General features: G+C 42.7%; 1 protein-coding gene across 4 annotated transcripts in view; it reads right to left on the bottom strand.

The window, feature by feature from the left end:
• The window catches only part of NR3C2 (nuclear receptor subfamily 3 group C member 2), a 470,603-nt gene that overhangs the window by 43,955 nt on the left and 402,492 nt on the right, over window positions 1-24,156 (bottom strand). For all 4 annotated transcript variants that reach the window (XM_068279226.1, XM_068279217.1, XM_068279219.1 and 1 more), the window contains exons 6-7: window positions 23,628-23,772; window positions 4,691-4,821 (exon numbers count right to left, since the gene is read on the bottom strand). In XM_068279226.1, coding sequence (XP_068135327.1) covers window positions 4,691-4,821; window positions 23,628-23,772 — 276 coding nt within the window. The remainder of the gene's footprint in view (window positions 1-4,690; window positions 4,822-23,627; window positions 23,773-24,156) is intronic.

Below are 24,156 nucleotides of genomic sequence, written 5' to 3'. Positions count from 1 at the left end.
CACCTTTTAGACCCTTCTCTCGTGGTCAGCTTTACACTTTTCAGCAGTATGTGCTCTTCTATGGGATCAGGTGGGACTAACAAGCCTTTGTTCCCCTTGTACATCAATGAACCTTGGGAATCCATGACATTGGCCTCAATTCACTAAGATCATGCTGGAGATAATAAGAAAACTTACCACCACACATTGATTAAGGTGTAGAGATACGTTTTCACAGTGAGAGAGTTATGTTATCTCGTCATTCCTTAAGTTACCCCCTCTGTAGTTAATGTACCTCCTCTGTAGTTATTTTCACATGCAGTTCTGGAGTTATTTTAAGGATTGAAGAGTTAACTTTAGAGATCTCACCTTAACTTAAATACAGAAGAGTTAACTTTAGAGTTGCCTAAGGTAAAAAGTTTCTTGAGTACTACACGCCTTATCACCATGGTGATAACTCAAGAAGCGTTATTAAAGACAGGAGATACGCTTAGTAAATTGAGGCCATTGTCACCAGTTCACCAGCTGATGGCTGATGTGCTTGGTCAGAACTAACCACAACACAGGCATTTTGGAGATACTATGACTCACCAGCCCTTTAGCCCTTGTTAAAGTTGCACTGATTCATCCATTTAACTATTGATCCTAACATTGTCACATCACTTTCAAAAACTGCCTATTTACTTGCTGTCTAATAAGCCCCACCCCTTGACAGCTGACATTGTAGTGAGATAATGCTATTCACATTACCTGTCAGTTGTTTTAATGTTGCTGCTAACAAGTCTATAATTTTAGCTGCCATACATAATTGCAAATGAATACAGCTTAAACCTCTGTTTTTCTTAATATATAGCTGGTTCTAGCCCTTCTGTATAATAATTTATTCATACTTATACTTTGATGTCACAGGAAATGGAAGGATTTCTTTTTAAATCTTTGTTACACATCTGCATTGTGATTCATGTTTTAATACAGAGGAAGGAAGTGTAACTAATTAAAGCTAGTGCTTAACCACTTGCCGACCGCGCACTCATAACGTTGGCAAAGTGGTAGCTGCAGGACCAGCGACGCACATCTGCGTCGCCGGCTGCAGGCTAATTAATCAGGAAACAGCCGCTCGCGCGAGCGGCTGCTTCTTGTCAATTCACGGCGGGGGGCTCCGTGAATAGCCTGCGGGCTGCCGATCGCAGCTCGCAGGCTAAATGTAAACACAAGCGGAAATAATCCACTTTGTTTACATTTTTACAACGCTGCTAACAGTAGCAGCGTTGTACTAGATCAGCGATCCCCGGCCAATCAGCGGCTGGGGATCGCTGTCACATGACAGGCAGGAGCTTGTTAGAGGCTGCACAGGACAGATCCGTTCCTGTGCAGCCTCTGATCTCCGGGGCAGGGAGGGAGGAGAGGGAGAGGGGGAATCCTGCGGTGGACAGGGCTTTGAGGTGCCCCCCCCCCCCCCGCCAGCCACACGCAGGCAGGAGCAATCAGACCCCCCCCAGCACATCATCCCCCTAGTGGGGAAAAAAGGGGGGGGCGATCTGGTCGCTCTGCCTGGTATTTGATCTGTGCTAGGGGCTGTAGAGCCCACCCAGCACAGATCTTAGAAATCAGTGCTGGTCCTTAAAGAGAAGCTCCAACCTAGAATTGAACTTTATCCCAATTAGTAGCTGATACCCCCTTTTACATGAGAAATATAATGCTTTTCACAAACAGACCATCAGAGGGCGCTGTATGACTGATTTTGTGCTGAAACCCCTCCCACAAGAATCTCTGGGACCGCGGTACTCTGGGCAAACTGCCACAATGTAACAATGCTCACAGACAGGAAATAGCTGTTTACAGCTGTCTGTAACAGCCAGAACAGCTAGAAGCAGCTACATAACCTGCCCACAGTAAAAATGTCACCATGTAATACATGTCAGAATGTAAATCGGGGAGAAAAAAGATTTTACAATGAGCAAACACTGACTAAATCATTTATACATAATTATGGTAAAAATGAAGCACTGTTTTTACTACATTATTTTCACTGGAGTTCCTCTTTAAGGGGGGGGAGTAAAGGCTGAGTCCTGAAGTGGTTAAAAAAAATACTGTTAGTGCAAATAAAAATATATCATTCTATTCAATCTTTTATAATGCTACAAATGCACCAGCACAACCTTCTTTTTAATGAGTCAGATATTCTAAAATAAATAGTAATAATAAATAAGGAACTATTTCTTAAATGACAACTGTAGCGAGAGGGATACGGAGGCTGCCATATTTATTTCCTTTTGAAGCAATACCAATTGCCTGGCTGTTCTGCTTATTCTCTGCCTCTAATACCATATACCCTGAACAAGCATGCAGCAGATCAGGTGTTTCTGACATTATTGTCAGATATGACAAGATTAGCTGCATGCTTGTTTGTGGTGTGATTCAGATACTACTGCAGCCAAATAGATCAGCAGGGCTGCCAGTCAACTAGTATTGTTTAAATGGAAATAAATATGGCAGCCTCCATACCCCTCTCACTACAGTTGTCCTTTAATGAGGTCTCTTTCATTATATTCCAGTGCTGATTCTTGAGTTTCTTGGCCATACAGTAATAGGCTTAGTGCACACCAGAGCGGTTCTGCTGCGGTTTGCGATCCGCTTGCGGGTGCGGATCCGCTAGGGTAATGTATTTAAATGGGCTGGTGCACACCAGAGCGGGAGGCGTTTTGCAGAAACGCATACTCCCGGGCTGCTGCAGATTTTGGATTGCGGATGCGTTTCTGCCTCAATGTTAAGTATAGGAAAAACGCAAACCGCTCTTAAAAACGGCACTTCAGAGCGGTTTGCCAGGCGTTTTTTGTTACAGTAGCTGTTCAGTAACAGCTTTACTGTAACAATACATGAAATCTACTACACCAAAAACGCTTCACAAAACCGCAAAATGCTAGCTGAAACGCTACAGAAAAATAAGAAAAAGCGTTTCAAAATCTGCTAGCATTTTGCGGATCTGCTAGCTGTTTTTGGTGTGCACCAGGCCAAAGAAGAGATTGCCTATGTAAAAAGGCATAGTTCATTCAGTAACAATTCCCAAAACGTGCGTTTTATTTAGACTGACATTTGCTTGCATTCTTGATGTTTTTAATGCTATCTGTATTTCTCTTTAATGTTACACGACGTCTATGCAAAATGTATTAAACACGCTTTCTAAGCTTATCTAGCCACAAAAATAGCTTAGAGGTCCCACATGACTATGCCCTTTTCATCCCACCCACATACTTCACAGTGAAAACATTAATTAGCTTTCTATTTTGATGCAACAAAAGATGTTTTTGTTTTTTTTTACTCCTTAAAGGACTTACGAGGCGAAATTCATAAAAAAAGTTAATTACCTCATTGCAAAAGCAGACCTCAGGGCAGACGAACAGCACCTTGCTTGTCATTATCAGGTGCTTTATGAGCCTAATCCAGTCTTCATTACAGGTCCCGACCCTCCCCAGGGTCGCCTTATAAGAATCGCCGCTTTAAAATTATCTCCTGCGCAGCTCTCATAGCCGGAGCTGCGCAGGATTACAGCCCCGCTCGTTTCCGCCCTCTCTCCGTGCGCTCTATTATACGTCATGTGGGCGGCTCCACATGACCACCCACATGACTTACTACACAGTGCCAGCCAGCCGCGCCCCCTCAGCAGAGAATACAAGCGCTGAGCGAGCAAGTCATCACTCGCTCAGCGCTTGTATTCTCTGCTGAGAGGGCGCGGCTGGCTGCCACTGTGTAGTAAGTCATGTGGGTGGTCATGTGGAGCCGCCCACACGACGTATAATAGAGCGCACGGAGAGAGGGTGGAAACAAGCGGGGCTGTAATCCTGCGCAGCTCCGGCTATGAGAGCTGCGCAGGAGATAATTTTAAAGCGGCGATTCTTATAAGGCGACCCTGGGGAGGGTCGGGACCTGTAATGAAGACTGGATTAGGCTCATAAAGCACCTGATAATGACAAGCAAGGTGCTGTTCGTCTGCCCTGAGGTCTGCTTTTGCAATGAGGTAATTAACTTTTTTTATGAATTTCGCCTCGTAAGTCCTTTAAAGACCTGGTTATTTGTATTGAAAACACACATCTCTTATTTTAGGGTATTAGTATGATACATACATTGGCATTCATTGTTCATAGACAGTTGGAAGCAAAGAGAAAAATACACACAAAAAAAACCACCTCATATTTTGGAAATCTATTTTACCGAATCTCAGTGGGGCTTCCTGTTATTAGGGGATTATTTGAGTGTAAAACATAAAATGTATTAAACTAATAAACATATTTCACCAAGACTTACAATAAAATAATTAAGTCCCAGTGGAAAAAAAAGTTGTTTGCGTACTTCAAGAAAATCTAAGCAGTGTGCTGTGGTTTCATTATGTAAGAACATGAGGATAGGTTATTTGTGTGGCTGCTATTCTCTGCTGTATGATTGGGTGACTTCAAAAAATGACAAAGTATATTAGATCCTATGTGCAACTAATCATGGTGCAAACTCGGGGAAGCTTAAGTATTTACAATAAACAGTATGAGGAAATAAAAAAAAGTGCTCATGTACTTGCTGGGTGCTTGTGTACTCTAACTTTTATGTAGTCAGTGGCAGATGAAAAGGCTTTTGGATAGTACCATTATGACTCTTGTGGGCAAAATAAACGGGTACAGTAACATAACTGAGAGCAGTAGGACAGCAATTAGTTTTTATTTACCTGTGCTTAGCAGCAGCAAAACTTTCATTATTGTGTACTCCTCAAAGGTTATCTGCAAACGGTTAAACTCAAAACTTATCTGCTGCATACTTTGGCAAAGCTCGTACATGGCAGACTGGCGCATCCTTTCTCTGCAAAGGAAAACAGACATAATTACCCATGTAATTATTTATTATTATTTACTGGTAAAAAGCCAACCTATTATGCAACACTGTACAAATAATGAAATGTAGGTTAAAAACTTCTAGAGATCACAAATACAAATACCATACAACTAATATTACACAGGAGGAAAAGAACAGCCTGACCATGTAAGCTTACTGACACCTTTGTACTGCGGCACACAAGGAGTCAGAAATATAACTGAAATAATTGATAGGAATTAATTTAAGGAACTCTGCTAAGTACTAAATCTGAAGTGGCCAGGAGCTCTTAAATTCCAATTTTAAACATACATTTTCTCTAGATCTGTGAAAACACTGTTACAGAGCTTGTTTTTGTTTATATTTAAACACCTAGGGCCTGATTCACAGAGCGGTGCTAACAGTTAGCACGCTGGTGAAAAGCCCTTTATCACGCCTAAATTCAGTTTAGGCATGATAAGTTTAGGTGTGATAAGTTTAGGTGTGATAAGTTTAGGCATCATAAGTTTAGGTGTGATAAGTTTAAGCACCAACTGGGTTAGCACCGCAGTGCACAGCTGATCAAAAGTTTTGCGCTAGCAAAGCCTGGTGCACTTCGCATAGAGTTTAATGGCGCTGCTTTGCGTGCGGGGCTTTGCGCGCGATCTAAACTTATCTAAATGTAGCACGCCTAAACTTATCATGCCTAAACTTATCACGCCTAAACTTATCACGCCTAAACTGGCTTTTCACCAGCGTGGTGCAATGGTTATCACGCCTAAAGTCTTTTACTGTGTTAGCACTGCTTTGTGAATCGAGCCCCTTGATTTGATGATGTCAAGTAAAACATGTTTAAATCACTTTTTAAAGTAATTGATCAGAAGCCCTGTCACTGGCCATTTTGCTGACGACAGACTGTCATTGCTATAGACTGTAATCTTCTCAGAGAGATTCAATCTGTGCACTGCCACTTGCAGTCTGAACAGCAGAGTGATGCAATCCAAGCAGCAGTACAAGCCACACCTACATAGTCAGAGTCTGTTTTCTTTTTAAACTAAGCAATTTCTGTTCATTTGCTCAAAAGGACAGTAATGCTATCTGGAGAAGCCTCATTTCACATACAAAACACAACATTTGACAACTCTGATTTATAAGCTGTTAGATGGTATTTTCAATGCATGGGAGATGGTATTTTTGATGCCTGGTGATGGACGTTAAGATATAACATTATTGATGGGTAAGGTATAGGGCAGGGTTGTCCAACTCCAGTCCTCGAAGTCAGAGGTAATTTTTGGCACAGCTCAAATGGCTTGATGAGATTGAATCAGGAAAGGTGTGGTTCATCAAGTAAAACACATTTCTCTGTCCATCCCAAACAGTGGCATGGATATGGCCCTTGAGGACTGGAGTTGGACAGCCCCTTGTACAAGGCAATAAAGTTGCATCATGTCACTTCACAGCAATGCACCCATATGAGTTTATCCAGTCAGATAGCTGTAGCTCCTCACTGGTTATGAGTCTATAGGCTTCTGATGCATGCATTCACCAATGGGAACTGCTTGACACTGGATCTGTAAAACAGCCAGCAATGTGAGTTCCACCTCACAGGCAGGATATACTGTGCAATATAAAACAAAGCTGTGTTTGTTCTTGGATCACTGCTCTCATATTTTTATTATGAAGAACTCCAGTCATAAAATCTATATTGACCTGCAAAAGGTTCAGTGAATTAACTTGTCTGGTTTCTAAAGCAACAGAGGGCAAAGAAACACTTTCAACTAACTGCAAGACACAAACAGACATCACCACAAACCACATGAAGGCTCTTTATTTAACTAAAACACTACTGAAATAGACTATCATGAAAAAAAGAGCCTCAGCAATGTTTACTTCAGTCTTACACAGATGTGACTAAGGTTCACGGAAGTCTTATCTAGTGCTGCATGCACTCTCTATAAAAGCAAATTTTTGTTGTTTATTGCTACAAATATAATGGAGATGTTCGTTCATAATGTTGGAACAGGAGACTAATGAGAACTGGACATGAAGTTCCTATGTGGCCAAATAGCAATTACATTGACATGCAATAGGTGGCTGCTACAACCTGCAGATGAAATATATAGTTATAAGACACAGTAGGCTATGCACATATCATCTGTCTAGCAACTGCAGACATTCTAGTCTTTTTATTATCTTTTAGTTTCTAAATATTTTACCAGAGATATTTTTTCTGAAAATGGCATGTTTTGCGCAATATAAAACAATATTATTGTAGTCATTTTCTTTTGTTCAATGACACAATAAGTACATACAGTGGAATGGGAAACTTTAGGCAACCTTGTTGATCGTCATGATTTTCCTGTATAAATCGTTGGTTGTTACAATAAAAAATGTCAGTTAAGTATATTTGTAACGATCAAAGATGTTACCTCTGTGGTGGAAAGCAGCGCAGCTGCTTTCACACCTGATGTCACCTCTGCGGCCACGCCATCCCGGGTGTCGCTTCCCGACTCAGGTGGGACAGGGGTTTCTGTTGCACAGCAGTTTAGGTCCACACGCCTGCGCATGGAGCAAAAGGACCTTTATGGGCGTAGGAGACAGATCAGCTGACATTGTGGTCAGCTGACATTGTGGTCAGCTGACTTCTACCTATCAATCTACCTTGCAGGTTGGTTCAGCCCCTCGGGCGGGGCTGCTTGAATCTGCCTTCAGTATTTAAACCTGGAGTTGTTACTCTGTCCTTGTCTGTTGTCGTGAATGCTTGCGTGTTAGCGCTCAGACCTTAGACTAGTTCCCAGGTGTTGATGCTAAGGATTTCACACCTAGTCTAGGATATTGCTACATTGCTACTGTTTATTTGTTAGACTAGTTCCCAGTTGTTGATGCTAAGGATTTCACACCTAGTCTAGGATATTGCTACATTGCTACTGTTTATTTGTTAGACTAGTTCCCAGGTGTTGATGCTAAGGATTTCACACCTAGTCTAGGATATTGCTACATTGCTACTGTTTATTTGTTAGACTAGTTCCCAGGTGTTGATGCTAAGGATTTCACACCTAGTCTAGGATATTGCTACATTGCTACTGTTTATTTGTTAGACTAGTTCCCGGGTGTTGATGCCAAGGACTTCACACCTAGACTAGGATATGGCTTATTGTATTGATCTTCTGTGTGACTCTTAGCTAATACTCTGACCCTGTTCCTGCTTTCTGATCCTGTACTTTCGCCTATGTGCCTTACTAGTTGCTGAACCTCTGCCTGATTACTGATTACTTTCTTGTCTCACGATTCTGTACCGATACTTACCTCTCTGTTGCCGAACCTTGCCTGTCAGACCATTCTACTCACCAGTGGCCCCTTGCCACTGGTGAGGTGCTAGCTTCACCAGCTCCGCTGGTGAAGTTGATCATCCGTGCAGTACTGTTTGTATCTCCTGTTCCTAGGCTGCAGTACAGTCTGAGTCACCTGCTAGTGCAGTACTGTTTGTGTCTCCTGTTCCTAGGCTGCAGTACAGTCTGAATCACCTGCTCCACAGGTGATCATTAGTGCAGTACTGTTTGTATCTCAGGTAATCACTAGCCTGCAGTGTTGTCTGAATCACCCGCTCCTCGGGAGATTCTCTCTCTTCAGTTGCTGTGTCTCCAGCTTGCTGGGGTAGTACTCTATTATACCGTCAGTGAACCGATAGTACCTCACCAGCCCCTCTGGTGAGGTCTTGCCAAACTATTAAAGTTACTGTACTTAAGTGTACAGTCAGTGTCCTGATAGTACCTCACCGGCCCCTCTGGTGAGGTCTCGCCAAACTATTAAAGTTATGGTTGCACCAAACACTACACACTCAGCTCTTTGTCTTGCTATACTGGCATTATTGGTGATTCTGCAGAGCACCACATAATCAGACATCTGAGCTACGACACAAGACCGTTACAATACCATATAGGAGAGACACACAGTGATATTTGAGAAGTGCAATTAAGTTTGTTGGATTTACTAATTGTTTAATTAAAATTAGGCAGGTGCATACATTTGTCATTTTATTGATTCCAAAACCTTTAGAACTAATTATTGGAACTCAAATTGGCTTGGTAAGCTCAGTGACCTCTGGCTTACATACAGGTGAATCCAATTATGAGAGAGTATTTAAGGGGGTAATTTGTAAGTTTCCCTCCTCTTTTAATTTACTCTGAAGAGTAGCAACGTGGGGGTCTCAAAACAACTCTCAAATGACCTGAAGACAAAGATTGTTCACCATCATGGTTTAGGGGAAGAATACAGAAAAATGTCTAAGATTTCAGCTGTCTGTTTCCACAGTTAAAACATATTGAGGAAATGGAAGACCACAGGCTCAGTTCAAGTTAAGGCTCGAAGAAGCAGACCAAGAATAATCTCAGATAGACAGAAGCGACGAACGGTGAGAACAGTCAGATCCAACCCACAGACCAGAACCAAAGACCTACAACATCATCTTTCTGCAGATAGAATCACTGTGCATCGTTCAACTATTTGGCACACTTTACACAAGGAGATGCTGTATGTGAGAGTGATGCAGAGGAAGCCTTTTCTCCTCCCACAGCACACAGAGCTGCTTGAGGTATGCTAAAGCACATTTGGACAAGCCAGCTTCATTTTGGAATAAGGTGCTGTGGACTGATGAAACTAAAATTGATTTATTTGGGCATAACAAGGGGCATTATGCATGGAGGAAAAAGAACACAGCATTCCTGCTACCTACAGTAAAATATGGTGGTGGTTCCATCATGCTGTGGGGCTGTGTGGCCAGTGCAGGGACTGGGAAAATTGAGGGACGTATGGATTCCACTCAGTATCTGTGGATTCTGGAGACCAATGCCCGGGAATCAGTGACAAAGCTGAAGCTGCGCCGGGGCTGGATCTTTCAACAAGACAACAACCATAAACACTGCTCAAAATGCACTAAGGCATTCATGCAGAGGAACAAGTACAACATTCTGGAATGGCCATCTCAGTCCCCAGACCTGAATAAAATTGAAAATCCGTGGTGCGAGTTAAAGAGAGCTGTCCATGCTCAGAAGCCATCAAACCTGAATGAACTAGAGATGTTTTGTAAAGAGGAATGGTCCAAAATACCTTCAACCAGAATCAAGACTCTCATTGCACCCTACAGGAAGCGTTTAGAGGCTGTAATTTCTGCAAAAGGAGGATCTACTAAATATTGATTTCATTTCTTTTTTGTGGTGCCCAAATGTATGCACCTGCCTAATTTAATTTAAGCAATTATTATGCACTATCTGTAAATCCAATAAACTTCATTTAATTTCTCAAATATTAATGTGTGTGTCTCCTATATGATATAATTAACTGACATTTATTATCGTAAAAACAAACTATTTATACAGGAAAAAATATGACGATTACCAAGGTTGCCCAAACTTTCGCATCCCACTGTACATATATACATAACAGTTACAGTGGAAGCATGTTTCCATTTCTCAACCCTCTGCTACTTAAAGTATTCAAATCACACATATTAAGTTTGTAATCATATTGTGAAACTCTTAGTTAGATAAAATGGTGGAATACATGTAAAACAGAAGTATAACTATAAGATCTGTCAACTGCAATACTTTTTTAATCAAATGGAACCTTTTATGGAATAAGAGATACAGAAAGCATTGATTGCATTTAGTCTAATTAATTTTTGAAGCAACTGAATGAAAGGGTTTTACTCTTATGTAGTTGTTTTAATAATTGTTCATTAGATAATTTAAGTTGACTGCACTAAAATGTATCTCTGTGTGACCAGCATTAGTTTCTAATAGACTGAATAATAAGTTAGATGGTAGCCATACATGGAAACATCAATATAAATGCTCAAAAAACACAAAAAGAATAAAACACACTCAGTTTAGGGCTTGTTTCCATTGCAACGCAGAGCCACGCGGCTCTGCGTGACGCATCACTCCCGGAGGGGCGGAGCTTGAGATCCCATTCATTATACTGAATGGGATCGCGGGCGCAATCTCCCTGAAATGCAGGCAACCATGCAATGCGATTCAGTGGTGAATCGCAGAACATGTATGGAAACATCAGAGAGTGCAATCTATGCACTGTCTGCTGTCCCTGTGATCGCGTTTCCATAAGTGCGGCTAAAAGCGCGATATATGGAAACGTGCCCTAAATCTTTCCAACATGATCATCTCTCCAGCTGATGAATAAAAATATTGAAAAAGAAATTTATAACTGGAAATTGGCAATTTGCTTCATTGCATTTGGGCTAATTTGATCCATTCATAGATCACAATGAGATCAATCATTCATTTTGATTTTCTTGTGCATGGTCAGCATAACTTTCCTTTACACAATAACTAAAGTTTGGAACTTGGACCATGGAAGTACCCTCTCTGGTGAGTCCAAGAGGTACAAGAATCTAAATGTACACACCGGCATAAACAGACAGCTAGTACTGCACTAATAGAAATCAGTAAAAGAGGTAAAGTTAGTCACAAATGACATGACATATAGTAATAAGAACTGATTGCTACCTATGCCACGCCCAAATACTGATGGAGGAAGTGGTAATGGATGTTATTACAGAACTTTTATTGCAATCTTTTCATATTTATAATTGTGCAGAGCAAATACTGCTTATTGCACTCCAGCTACGTATGCGTATGGCTATTCCAGTAAAACCTGAGTCAGCTGAGTCAGAGTACCTGATCTGCTGCATGCTTGTTATGGCTAAATGGCTAAAAGTATTAGAGGCAGACGATCAGCAGGAGCATACATATGTAATTGCCGCTGGGAGACTTGAGCGCAGGATACAGCCAGTATGGTTTATCCTGCTGCTGCACAAGTTCCCGGCGACGTTAATTACTATTCCCCCTCTAGGTCCATGTGGATAGTGGGGAATGAATACCCATGCGCACACACCGGGTGGATGCGCTTCGCCCTGACATGCATACTTCTGATAGTGGAGAGAGAGGGGGGATGTCCTTGATTAGGGCGACCAATGAGTAGTGGGCAATGCAGTTCCCTATCAGGTCCGATAGACAACGGACCTTTCATATTGGCTGTGAGTATACATGGCCATGATTGGCCCATTATCCATGTATGTCAGTATATAAATGCATGATATGTTTGTATATGTCATTTTGTACGCTGCTTAGCTTGAAAAAGGATGTTGATTCCGAAACGTCGCTATAAGGAGCAGCCTATGATTGAATAAATCTCAAAGAGCATACAATACTGATGGTGCCGGCTTTCCAGTTTGTTACAGAAGATAGCCTGTAGTACTGACAGGCTGCCTGGGCACATCACAATACAAGCAAGAGGAGTGCTTCTCTACTTTACTTTAACTGATAGTGGGGAATGATATAATTCAGCTTCCAGATATTGCTGGAGGCCGAATTATAGTGTTTTAAATTGTAACCTTCTTCTGACGGCGCCGAAATTACTCAGTGTGCGCTCAAATCTCCTGTGCTGTGATTACATCGCTCGCAGGTGGACTGCTAGGAAACTGGTATTGTGTGAATGGAAATAAATATGGCAGCCTCCATATCCCTCTCACCTTGGGTTCCCTTTAAGAATCAACAGATCAATACACATATACTGAATTACTTCCTTGCTATGAACTACTTATTAATGATGCCCATATCATTTTAATAATATGCAACTTAATCAATGTTCTACGTTTACAGTGTACTTTCTATGGATGGATCAATTTTTTAATGATTGATCTATTAGCAGAGGATATTGTGTTGCTGCATACAAGCTAAAGCTACCCACAGATATCAGACTGATATACAGACCTAAGCCAGCAAGTGAAAAGTGTTTCTTTCAAAATGTTTTTCCTTTAAAGGGGTCTTCCATGTCCTTCTTGACCCCACTGTTGTCGTGCTTTGACCCTCTGAACATATCTGACAGATTTGTTCTCGTGGCCGCACTCCCCTTTGCAAACGAGCGCAGCCATACTGCACCTGTGCAAGTACATCCGCGTCTGTGCAGTAAACCAAAGCTACTCATCCACAACCTACTGTAAGTTTCAGGAAAAAAATTACAATGGTAAAAAAAAGTCTGTTTAAAGTTCTTCTTTATGTGCTAAAATTCCAAAACAGTTTAAAAATTAATCATTTACATGATAAGTAAAACATACAATTTTATTAACCATTGCACACTTCTTTTCCCAAAGAAAACCACTTCAACCTTTCTAAAAAATCAATGCTGCAAATAAGACCTGTCGATGTGTGAAATCCAGATGTAGAGAATTGACACTCAAATTAATTTAAGTCAATAAGTAAGTCAATGAGATATTAGACCTAACAGGTAAGCACACATGATGTTCACTCTGAAAAAAGTAATTTAACCACCATGCGGCTTTTTGTGTGAATGTATCCTGCTTACCGTTACTATAGAAATCGGAATACCAAGAAGAATTACAGGCTTTGTAAGCAAAAGGTCATTAAGAGGTAGCTGCAGTCTTACAGAACATTATGCAATTCTAATCCCAAATTTCTGGAGCTGCAAACAAATTACCATCTGAAAACATAGCAAGTAAATGGTGAATATCATATTCACTGTGCTTGAATGTCACTCTGCAATGAAAGCATAGTTTGTTCATTTTGCTTTGTTAACTGTATGTGATCATATTCTGTCTACTAATAATATTCCCCAGTTTTTCATAGCCTCTACCATCTCTGGCTGTGTTTTTGTTGATATAAAGGTGAACATTAAAGCAAGATGTTTTTCTTACACACATTTTACTGTCTTCAACATCCTGTAGTACATTGATGATTAACTAAAAGGAAAGTACATCATGTACTATGTAACGTACAGCTCAAATATGTGATGCAATACGTCTATGAGGTTTGCATCACTACTCTAAATGTATTCATGCTTGCATGCTCAGGCCAATTGGAGAAAGCATTTTACTAATGGAATCATTATGTAAGTTCACATTACTAGTAGATGTAAATGTGTGCCTCTGGAGGAGGGAAAATAGCATGGCTGACACCAAGTAGCAGCAGCTAATTCTGAGACAAAAAGAGATTTCAGATTATATCTATCAATAGCTGTGTGATATTGACCTTTATAAAAATAAATCTATTGGCACCAAATGGTCAGCCAGAAAGTGATGGGGTGCACACAGACTTAAAGGGATCCTTAAGTCAACAAAAAAAAAAAATCAGTTTTACTCACCTGGTGCATCTACCAGCCCCCCGCAGCTGTCCGGTGCCCTCGCAGTACCGATCAGATCCTCCGGTCTCCCACCACCAGCTACTATAACTTTTGTCCGACAGGCTTGCTGCGCCTCCACAGGCCTGGCCATGGATCTCATTCTATGCGTTCCCATCTGCAATAGTGCCCTGCGCAGGACGCTACTGCGGACGGGAACGCGTAGAAGGCTACGCGTGGCCAGGCCGGTCGGCAAGCCGAAAATAGTTGGCGGCGGGGGACAGGAGGATCGTGACTTCGAGGGCACGGGACAGCTGCAGGGGAGTGGTAGAAGCCCCAGGTGAGTAAAATGGTTTTTGTTGTTGTTGGCTTAAAGAGGAACTCCAGCCTAAACAAACATACTGTCATTAAGTTACATTAGTTATGTTCATTAAAATAGATAGGTAATATAATCTCTTACCCACACTGTTTTAAAAGAACAGGCAAATGTTTGATTTCATGATGGCAGCCATCTTTTTGGTTAAAAGGAGGTGACAGGGAGCATGAGACACAGTTCCAACTGTCCTGTGTCCTGAGCACCTTTCCCAGTTGCTAGGCAACGTGAATAACAACATAGGAAATCCCATCATGCTCTGCACAGCATCAGGGAAAAAAAGCCTGGGCAGCTAAAAATGATGCTTTGGTAAGAAAAACAAAGTTCTGATGCTGTGAAACTGTTAAAGAAACACCAAGCCTTTTCAGTGCTGCTGAGTAGATTTTTAGTCCGGAGGTTCACTTTAAGTGTCTCTTTAAATCATGTCAAGAAGGAATTTTTCCCTTTTGAGGGCTCGTTCCCACTATCGCGAATCTGCATGCGTCCAACGCATGCAGATCCGCACATGTAATGCAAGTGGATGGGCTTGTTTCCACTGTAGCGTTGTTGAGGTGCGTTTTTTTCAGCGGTAAAAAAACGCACAAAAGAGCCAACGATTTCGCCTGCGTCGGGAATCCGTGCGAATCGCCGCTAATGTATTTAATAGTAAAAACGCATGCGTTTGTTACATGCGTTTTTACCCGCGATTTCGCGTGCGATTTCGCACCTTTTTCAATTTTATTTTGCCCTGGCAGTGTCATGGTTAATTTCGCGTGGCACCCTGCCATGCGAAATCGCATGCGAAATCGCGGGTAAAAACGCATGCGGAAACGCATCCGCATGCGTTTTTACAAGCGTCGGAATGCGGCCGAAATCGCGTCGCAACAGTGGGAACGAGCCCTGAGGCTCTTTGACTAAGGTGTTTCACCTTCCCCTGGATCAACTGAGATATGTGCAGGTTCAGGACACTTTTTTTTTCTCTTTATGGCTCAGGACGGATGTCTTTTTTCATCCACACTAATTATGTTACTACGTGTACTGTATCTATTGACACCTACAGTCAGCCATAAAATGAAATACTGCACAAAATTTTTAATCAGTTACATGCTACTTTTTGCATCATACATGACAACCTGCCATGACGTATTGTCACTGGCAAAATTGTATTTTTCTGCACACTGTACCCAGTAACAGTACTGGGATGACTTCCAGATACGTTTGCAGTGTATATGTGGTTATACACAATATGGCTCACTGTAGCACCCTAAGAAGCGCAGGCTGCAAAGAATACTTTATAGAAGCCCTGTGGATTTCATACATATATACAGTATATGGCTGCAAATACATGCAACTGTGAAAGTTTTTTTTTTTTTGGGGGGGGGGGGGGGGGACAGGTGTTTACAAAAATGAGGAATAGGAATAGACTTTGACCATGTTCACAGTGCCTAGCAAGCACAAAATGCACAGATGGCCCTATGGATATTATTTGAAGTCTTAACAAATTTCCCAAGAAATATTCACAGTGGGACGTTGTGTTGTAATGTGATGCTAAAGTTGGAACGCATCATTACAACGCAACTCAAAAAAATGTGGTAACACGCATTAATGCTGCGTTCCCGTGGCATACGGTAGATACAGTGGAGAAAACAGTCAATGAAAAGTATGCCTCTCTGTATCTGTTAACGTCTGCGTTTAGAGGTAACACAAGCAGTGAGTTACCATAATGCAACATTTACAACGCGACGTTAATGTCGCACTGTGAATGTTGCATAGGCTTAACATTACAGTGCATTACTCTGCGTTATAATTACTTTATAACGCAGGACAATAACATCCCACTGTGAATGCTACCTCATTGCTGATAATTGCGGCTTTTACTATAGCCACCTATGGCAATGGCGGCACAATTTTTATGTTCTTCATTCTCATGTATGATAAGCTTTTTAAAAAGTGCTTGGTGCTGGCTCTTTAGTCACTGTTTTATTTGAAAGAATAATAAAAATGTTAAGACAAGTGCAGGTTAGCATTTCCATGTGTCTAAAACAGTAGGCCTTAAAATATTACAAAGCAGAAACACAAGGTTATGGCACTTTTCTAGAGTGCCCAAGCTTTGTGGCTTTACAGGTTCTCATTATGTAGAAATAGCATCTTATTTACAGACAGGTGTGCTTATCCTGCAAGGTCCCTTCACTCTTCAGCAGTAAAGATCAATAGATACAATTGAAACAATTGTCTTCCTATTATGGACTGTAAAGTTCATACAAGTTCATTGCTCTGACTACACTATGTTTTATTTCCGCTTGTTCTCCATTGGCTCAGTGACTTAATCCAGTGCAGTCAATTGCTTTGAATATTAGGAAGTTATTTTAGGAAGGAGCTAACCACACTCAACCACACAGCTGTCAAAACCTTTACATACATCCATATGTCTGCACTGAAAATGCCACATGTAATTTACTGTACAAACATAAGAGGCATTGCTTATCGTTGTCACAATCCAGAAGAGTACACTTTACAGGAAGAGTCAATTCATTTTACTAACACGTATTGCAGTACAATTACTGTAATCAGCTCACAATGAGACATAAAACACTGTATTATGTTTTGTTTTAAGGCTGAAAGAAACAGATGTCACAAGAATGTTTATTGTTCTTAAATAATAATTTAAAATGTTCTAAATATGGATCAGTTCATTAGAGTACAATATAAATGTCCCCAGTATGTTGATTTGCTTGTTTGTAATGAATTATGTGCATGAGGTTAGCATATTGCTTTCTCACCTGTCTGAGAAAGATCATCATTGTTTTCTGTACCTCTGTATTATACAAAGAGAACATAAGCCCATACAGTGTACCAAGCCAAAATGGATACTATCGCCATTGTTCCAAGCCTAGCCACATGATCTTTATTGAAGATATCTCCTATGGTGGGCTTCACCTCAGTCACACCCCCAGACCAGACAACAGGACCGGGGTAGGGGTAGGTCTGCTCCTCTCCCCATCCAGCACCTTCCGTGTCCTCACCCCACCTACCTCCCTACAATTCACATCATTCGAGGCCCACACCATCCGCCTCTACCACCCCCTCCCTGCCATTGTTGCGGTCTTATACCGTCCTCCTGGCTCCACCCCACAATTTTTCGATGACCTTGCTTCCTGGCTCCCTCACATCCTCTCCTCTGACCTCCCCACCATCATCCTTGGGGATTTCAATATTCCCATCGATGAAGCCCAGAACTCCGCTGTGACCCGGCTACTCACCATTGCCAACTCACTTGGACTAGTATAACACACCAACGCCCCCACTCACACTGCACGTCACACTCTCGACCTTATATTCACTAAATCCACCGCTATTGCAGACCTTGACATCGCATCCTTTCCACCCTCAGACCATCACCTTCTCACCTTCAACCTCCTCACGGAAGGCACCTCCAAACTACCCGCCCGCCCACCTGGTCGATGGCAGGGAGACCTACGCAAGCTCAACCCTAGCGTCCTTGCTGACCCCCTCCATGCCCTTTCCTCCACTCTCCCCACCCTAACCTGTCCTAATCTTGCTGCAGCTCAGTATCGCGAAACTCTCTCATCAGCCCTAGAGAAAGCTGCTCCACCAATATTTCGCCGCAACCGACACCCTAACCCCCAGCCCTGGCGCACTACCCATACTCGCAACCTCCAGAGGGAAACACGCGCCACTGAATGGAAATGGAGGAAATCTAGACTTAACCAGGATTTCCTACAGTACAAGACCAACCTGCTGCAGTTCCACACTGCCCTTGCTCATGCGAAGCAGGAATACTTTACCAAGCTCATCGGAGCACAAGCTTCCAACCCCCGGCGTCTCTTTGCCACTTTCAACTCCCTGCTTAAACCCCCCCCCCCCACCCCCCCACCCTCTGTTTCCTCCCTCTCTGCCACAGATTTAGCCACCCACTTCACCAACAAAATTGTCTCTATCCGCCAGGAAATATCCAATCTCAAATCTTCACCTCCCACCCCCTACCAACCAGCTCCTCCTCCACCCTCTCCTCCCCTCACATCCTTCACTCCTACTACCACCGAGGAAGTCATCCACCTACTGCAGACTTCCCATACCACTACTTCCCCCCTTGACCCCATCCCTTCTAATTTACTCCAGCCTCACTTCACGGAATTGGCCCCAGTCCTCACTACCCTGTTCAACCTCTCCCTATCCACAGGCACCTTCCCCTCAGACTTCAAGCAGGCCACTGTACTACCCCTGCTCAAGAAACCCTCCCTCGACCCCTCATTACCCTCCAACTACCGTCCTATCTCCCTCCTCCCCTTTGCCTCAAAACTCCTTGAGCGTCTGGTTCACAAACTCCTGACCCAGTTCCTCAATGCCAACTCACTGCTAGACCCACTGCAATCTGGATTTCGGCCTGCCCACTCAACCGAAACTGCTCTCACCAAAGGGGTCAATGACCTTGCCTTAGCTAAAGCTGAAGGTAAATACTCCATTCTCCTCCTTCTTGACCTTTCAGCAGCTTTTGACACAGTAGATCATCCCCTACTCCTCCAGTCCCTCCAGTCCATGGGCATTCACGATCTTGCCCTGTCCTGGCTTTCATCCTACCTCTCCAACCGCTCCTTCACGACCGCCTTCAATGAGTCCTCATCCACCCCCAACCACCTCTCGGTGGGAGTCCCCCAAGGTTCGGTCCTTGGCCCCCTACTGTTCACCTTATACACATCCTCCATTGGCAAGGTTATCTCCTCCATGGGTTTTAACTATCATCTGTATGCAGATGACACCCAGATCTACCTCCACACCCCTGACATATCCATCACTACCATGGACAAGGTCTCCTCCTGTCTATCAGCCATCTCCTCCTGGATGTCCGCTAGGTTCCTGAAACTAAACCTAGACAAAACGGAATTTATGATCTTCCCACCCCGGACATCCATAAACCTCCCAGATGTGCATGTCACTGTTAACCACACTACCATTCACCCTACCTCTCAAGCCCGCTGTCTGGGTGTCACCCTGGACTCCGCACTCTCCTTCACTCCCCACATCCAAAACCTCACAAAGTCCTGCAACTTCCACCTTCGTAACATCTGTAAGATTCGCCCTTTCCTGACCTCTGCCACCACCAAACTCCTCATCCATGCCCTCATAATTTCCCGCCTTGACTACTGAAATGCCCTGCTGTCTGGTCTCCCTATGACCCGAACAGCCCCATGCAGTCCATCATGAATGCAGCAGCCAGAATTATCCACTGCTCCCATCGCTCCACCATGGCGGATCCCCTCCTTGAATCCCTCCACTGGCTTCCTATCCAGTCCAGAATCAGATTCAAGATACTGTGTCTGACCTACAAATCTGTCCACAAAACCTGTCCAACCTACATTTCCGATCTTACTCAGAGGTACACACCTAGCCGCTCACTCCGCTCTTCCAATGAACTTCGCCTAACCGCCCCCCGCATCACCCAGTCCCATGCACGCCCCCAGGACTTCTCAAGAGCTTCTCCAGCACTATGGAACTCCCTACCTCCACCCATTAGGGCAGCCCCCTCCTTCAACATCTTCAAGAAAGCCCTCAAAACTCACCTTTTCACTCTGGCCTACTACCCCTCACAAGTGCTCTAAACCCACAGCTGAACTCTGGTCCCCTACCTTTCGTGTCCCTACCTCTCCCTTTAGATTGTAAGCCTTTGGGCAGGGTCCTCCACCTTTTGTGTCCAACCTGATCATGCACCTCCATTACTGTGCACCCATGCTAGGCATCTGAGTGAACCTAACTTGCCTAATCTCCATGCTCCATCCAGTGACTGACTAAGCATTACCTTGTACTCATACTGTGCTGCATGATCTGATCTTTCTTGTATTCATGTATTGTCATTTTGCTGTATGTCACCCCTAAATATTGTATGTATCCCTATTTATTGTCCAGCACTGCGTAATATGTTGGCGCTTTATAAATACAATAAATAAATAAATAAGATATGTACATTTTTCAAGTTAGTGTAAAGATATGGGAAAGTGGGCTATTTAAGGGGCACTGTGACAAAAAAAAAGTAAAATTTAAAATTCACGTGTGCACATATGTAGAACATGTACATTTGTCCCAGAGTAAGATGTACTTTGAATAACTTTCTTTCTATGTAGCTGTCACAGTTAGTGTTTTTAATCAAATACTTCTGACCTTTTACTGAGGTTTTGAACTAGTCCATCTTCTTATGGGGGATTAAAAAAATCAACGTCTGTTGTTAAATAAGCCTATCACAGCAGATCTCTTCTCTGCCTCCAGAGGGGACAGCTGTGTCACATGACTGTCCCCAGTACATTGTTGCCATAAATCACAGCGTTGTACAGTGTAAATAGACGGCGCCGCCGCAGGACATCACGCCAATTGGCGTGGAGTGTTCCTGGGGCTGCCGCAGCGTTCACGCCAATTGGCGTGGAGTGGTCGGCAAGGGGTTAAAGCCTGCATGCAGCGAGTTAGAATAACACATTCCGTTACAATGCAGAGATGTCAAGAAGTCCATAGAATTGCATTGCCAGTGCGTTGACATGCAGAATTATTCTGCGCCACAACTGATGTAGTGTGAAAGGACCCTTGAGGAAGGTGAAGTATTGATATGTACTGTGAAATATTCAACTATAATTTGTCTTTAGAGCAGCCAAATTAAAGAAATATTTTGGATTGGCTGTTATTGGTTCTTGTCACTGGTATATTGCTCTTGATCCTATTAAATAGGTCTGTTGGATTTTTTTTTAGAGCTTTTGGAATCTACTATATAGGTTAATGCAGAGAGAAAAAGACCAAAATAAAACGGTATGATAGTTTTACAAATACGGTTAATCAATGCTGCATTTCCCGGCAGCCTACAACAGTTGGCATTTCCACAGCTCTAGTGACTGAATGAGCTTTCATACATACAAGCTAACTCATGGGAAAACCAATTTCAATCACGAGAGATATTTCCCCTCACTCTTTCTTACATGTTAAATATTTGTACTAAAGTGAATCCCAGTCAGGGGAAAAAGAAATGGGAACAGTGAATAAGCAATAAAATCTCTCTGATGCTCATAGAAATGGAAAAATAAAAATCCACACAGAGGAAATAGCTCAGCTCAGCAAGATTACTTCATACAGAAAAGAGCAAAATTAACTTGACTACATTGGCCTAAAAAGATAAATGCTGATCCACTCATCCTAGGAATCTGAGAGATGAATGCTTTTTCAAGTGGGAGGATTGTAAGAAGGCTGGTGTTTAAAAAAGTAGTGATGAAACAAAGCACTTCGGGAACAAAAAACTGGTAGTAATGTTATTTAAACCTTTCAAAATGCTGGATTTATTAGATTTTTATTCCTGGATACAGTATATTCAGTTAGTTTCAATCTCATACTAAACACTGAAGTGGCTGAAACAGGCACTTAAAGTGTACCAAAGACGAGACAATTTACAAGTTTTATACATACCTGGGGCTTCCTTCAGCCCCATCCACACAGATTGCTCTCACGCTGCGGTCCTCAGTCTTCTCCCTTTTCGCTATCAGGTCCCATAAGTTCGGCTAGTCGCGGCCAGTCGACACATGCGCAAGTGCGCTCCTCCGTTTCTCTCCCGTGGCTGGGAGCGCACTGCGCTTGCGCAGACTGGCAGTGACTGGCTGAAGTTACGGGACCCAGTACCAAAGAGGGAGAAGACTGAGGACGGCGGTGTGGGAGCGATCCTTGCGGATGGGGCTGGAGGAAGCCCCAGGTACTGTATGAATAAAACTTGTAAATTGTCTCATCTCTGGTTTCCTTTAACGTAAACCTAATGTGGCCAGTTTAACTTACCTGGGGCTTCTTCTAGCTCCATGTAGTCCTTATGGGTCCTTGCTGACATTTCATGCTGCTCCAATCAGCAGCTGTACCCCTCTAAAAGCTGCATGCACAGCTTCGGGCTGCGTGTCTACTCGATCATGCGCCCATGGGCTGATGTGTCTTGCGTTTGTGCAGTTAATATAAATTGTAGCTGGGCATGCCCCAAATGATATGGGCATGGGAACGTGAACAAGGAGGTGCATGGCATGTAATGCACAGTGACCCGTGACTGGCTCAACTGGCCAGCTTTCAGAGGGCAAACACTACTATGAATGTGGGCACACAGTTGGAGATCTTCGCTGGTGTGTCCTCGAGAAGGTTTTCACAAATGAGGGCAGTGATGGACAAACAACTTTGTTCAGAAGAGAAAGCAGATGGATTGACAGGCTGAGTACACTGTACCCTAACGGACTTAATGATGAATACAGTTTAAGATGCTTTCTATGAATTCATTGCATACTGTACCTTTAAATGCAAATCTCTCTTCAACCAATTAAGCTTGTACCTGCCCCATTTGGGGTGTGTTTTAATTTTGCGCTATATATGTGGTTTGGCTGTTTGGTAACACTTGATAAAGGCCGTGAGGCTGAAACGTTGTGTTTTTGCTACTATGGTGTAAATAAATTACACTTGCTATTTGCATAAATCCAGGTGGAGACCTAGATATATTTTCTTTATGCAGCTTTCAGAGGGGCACAGCTGCTAAACGGATCAGTGCAGAACAACCGCTAGGGACTACAGGGGACTGGAAGAAGCCCCAGGTAAGTTAAAATGGTCATATTAGGTGTTCTTTAGGTACCCTTTAAGTCTTGTACACACGTTAGATGGTTTTTGGGCCAAGACAACCGTTTGGGGCCCTGCTCACCGACAATGGCCGCATAGCATTGCACAAGCCATGGTCCACAGTCTATCATACAAGCTTTGAAAACTACCTTTATTCATCATGCTTACTTGCCTGCTTTGGCAAACACGTTTAAAGGTAAAAAAAAAAATGCATAATTGCCTATTAAATTTGATATTTCTGCTGCAGCCTTTATTTCAAGTCCTGGTGTGCTGGTGTCACAAAAATGGCTTAAGTGCCACATTGGCTGTGCCCATGTTGCCTGTATTAACTCTCTCCTAGCCACATCCCCTCCTCACACATGACAAAAAAAACACACTCTGTATCAGTACCGAGTGTAAGGAAAACTGCATACAGCCTAGTAGTTTCAGAGCATGCCACCTGTGATGACAGAATCATACATCAGCACTGGATGCATTTGGATTCACACAGGTCTGTGAAAGGCCCCAACACAATATTCAGCAGCAGCCAGAACTGGGGAGATGATTGTAAGCCATGCAGTGCAAGAACTTTTTAAAGAGATTATAGCTACCCTCACAGTTCATTAAAGTATATACTGTAGTAAGTATAGTTGAGTTCTGTAAAACAACTTTATACATTATTATTTAAAGTATACAAATGAATACTTACTCATTAAATACCAGATCTGGTGCAAAATACAAGTATTGGCTGTTTGTATGTTTATAGGATCTCCAGCTCAAGGCAAACGATGACAGGCACATCCAGGAGTACTGGATTAACGTAATTTGGTCCTCAAGAGCCAGGTTTCTGAATCCTAAAAATAAATGAAGAACAGGGTAAACACAAATCATGTACAATGTGCAGAAAAAACTAATGGCATCTGCATGAGGGTATGTAGGACTGGTGATTGCAGACAGTGATCTGAATGTTGTACATACACTAATGCCTGAATGCAGCTTGTATAGCACAAGCTTTGTATGCACATGGTCCACCACATGCAGGGAAGGCTTCTCAGCAATGCTTAATTCTAATGCAGTAATGATTGACAGAGTGTAGGGAGAGACAAACAGAGGTTTATCTCCCCAACCCTGTTGCTAAAGTGGCTAAGATGGAGCCAACTTAAATAATTTTATATATCCACTAGATATCCACTAGAGTCTTAAACAGAAGAGGGTCAAACTGCAGCTCTATGCAGAAC

The sequence above is a fragment of the Hyperolius riggenbachi genome, chromosome 1, assembly GCF_040937935.1.
Source record: "Hyperolius riggenbachi isolate aHypRig1 chromosome 1, aHypRig1.pri, whole genome shotgun sequence".
NCBI lineage: Eukaryota > Metazoa > Chordata > Amphibia > Anura > Hyperoliidae > Hyperolius > Hyperolius riggenbachi.
Note: the sequence above shows the minus strand (reverse complement) of the source record. Positions and strands in the feature narration are given on the sequence as shown.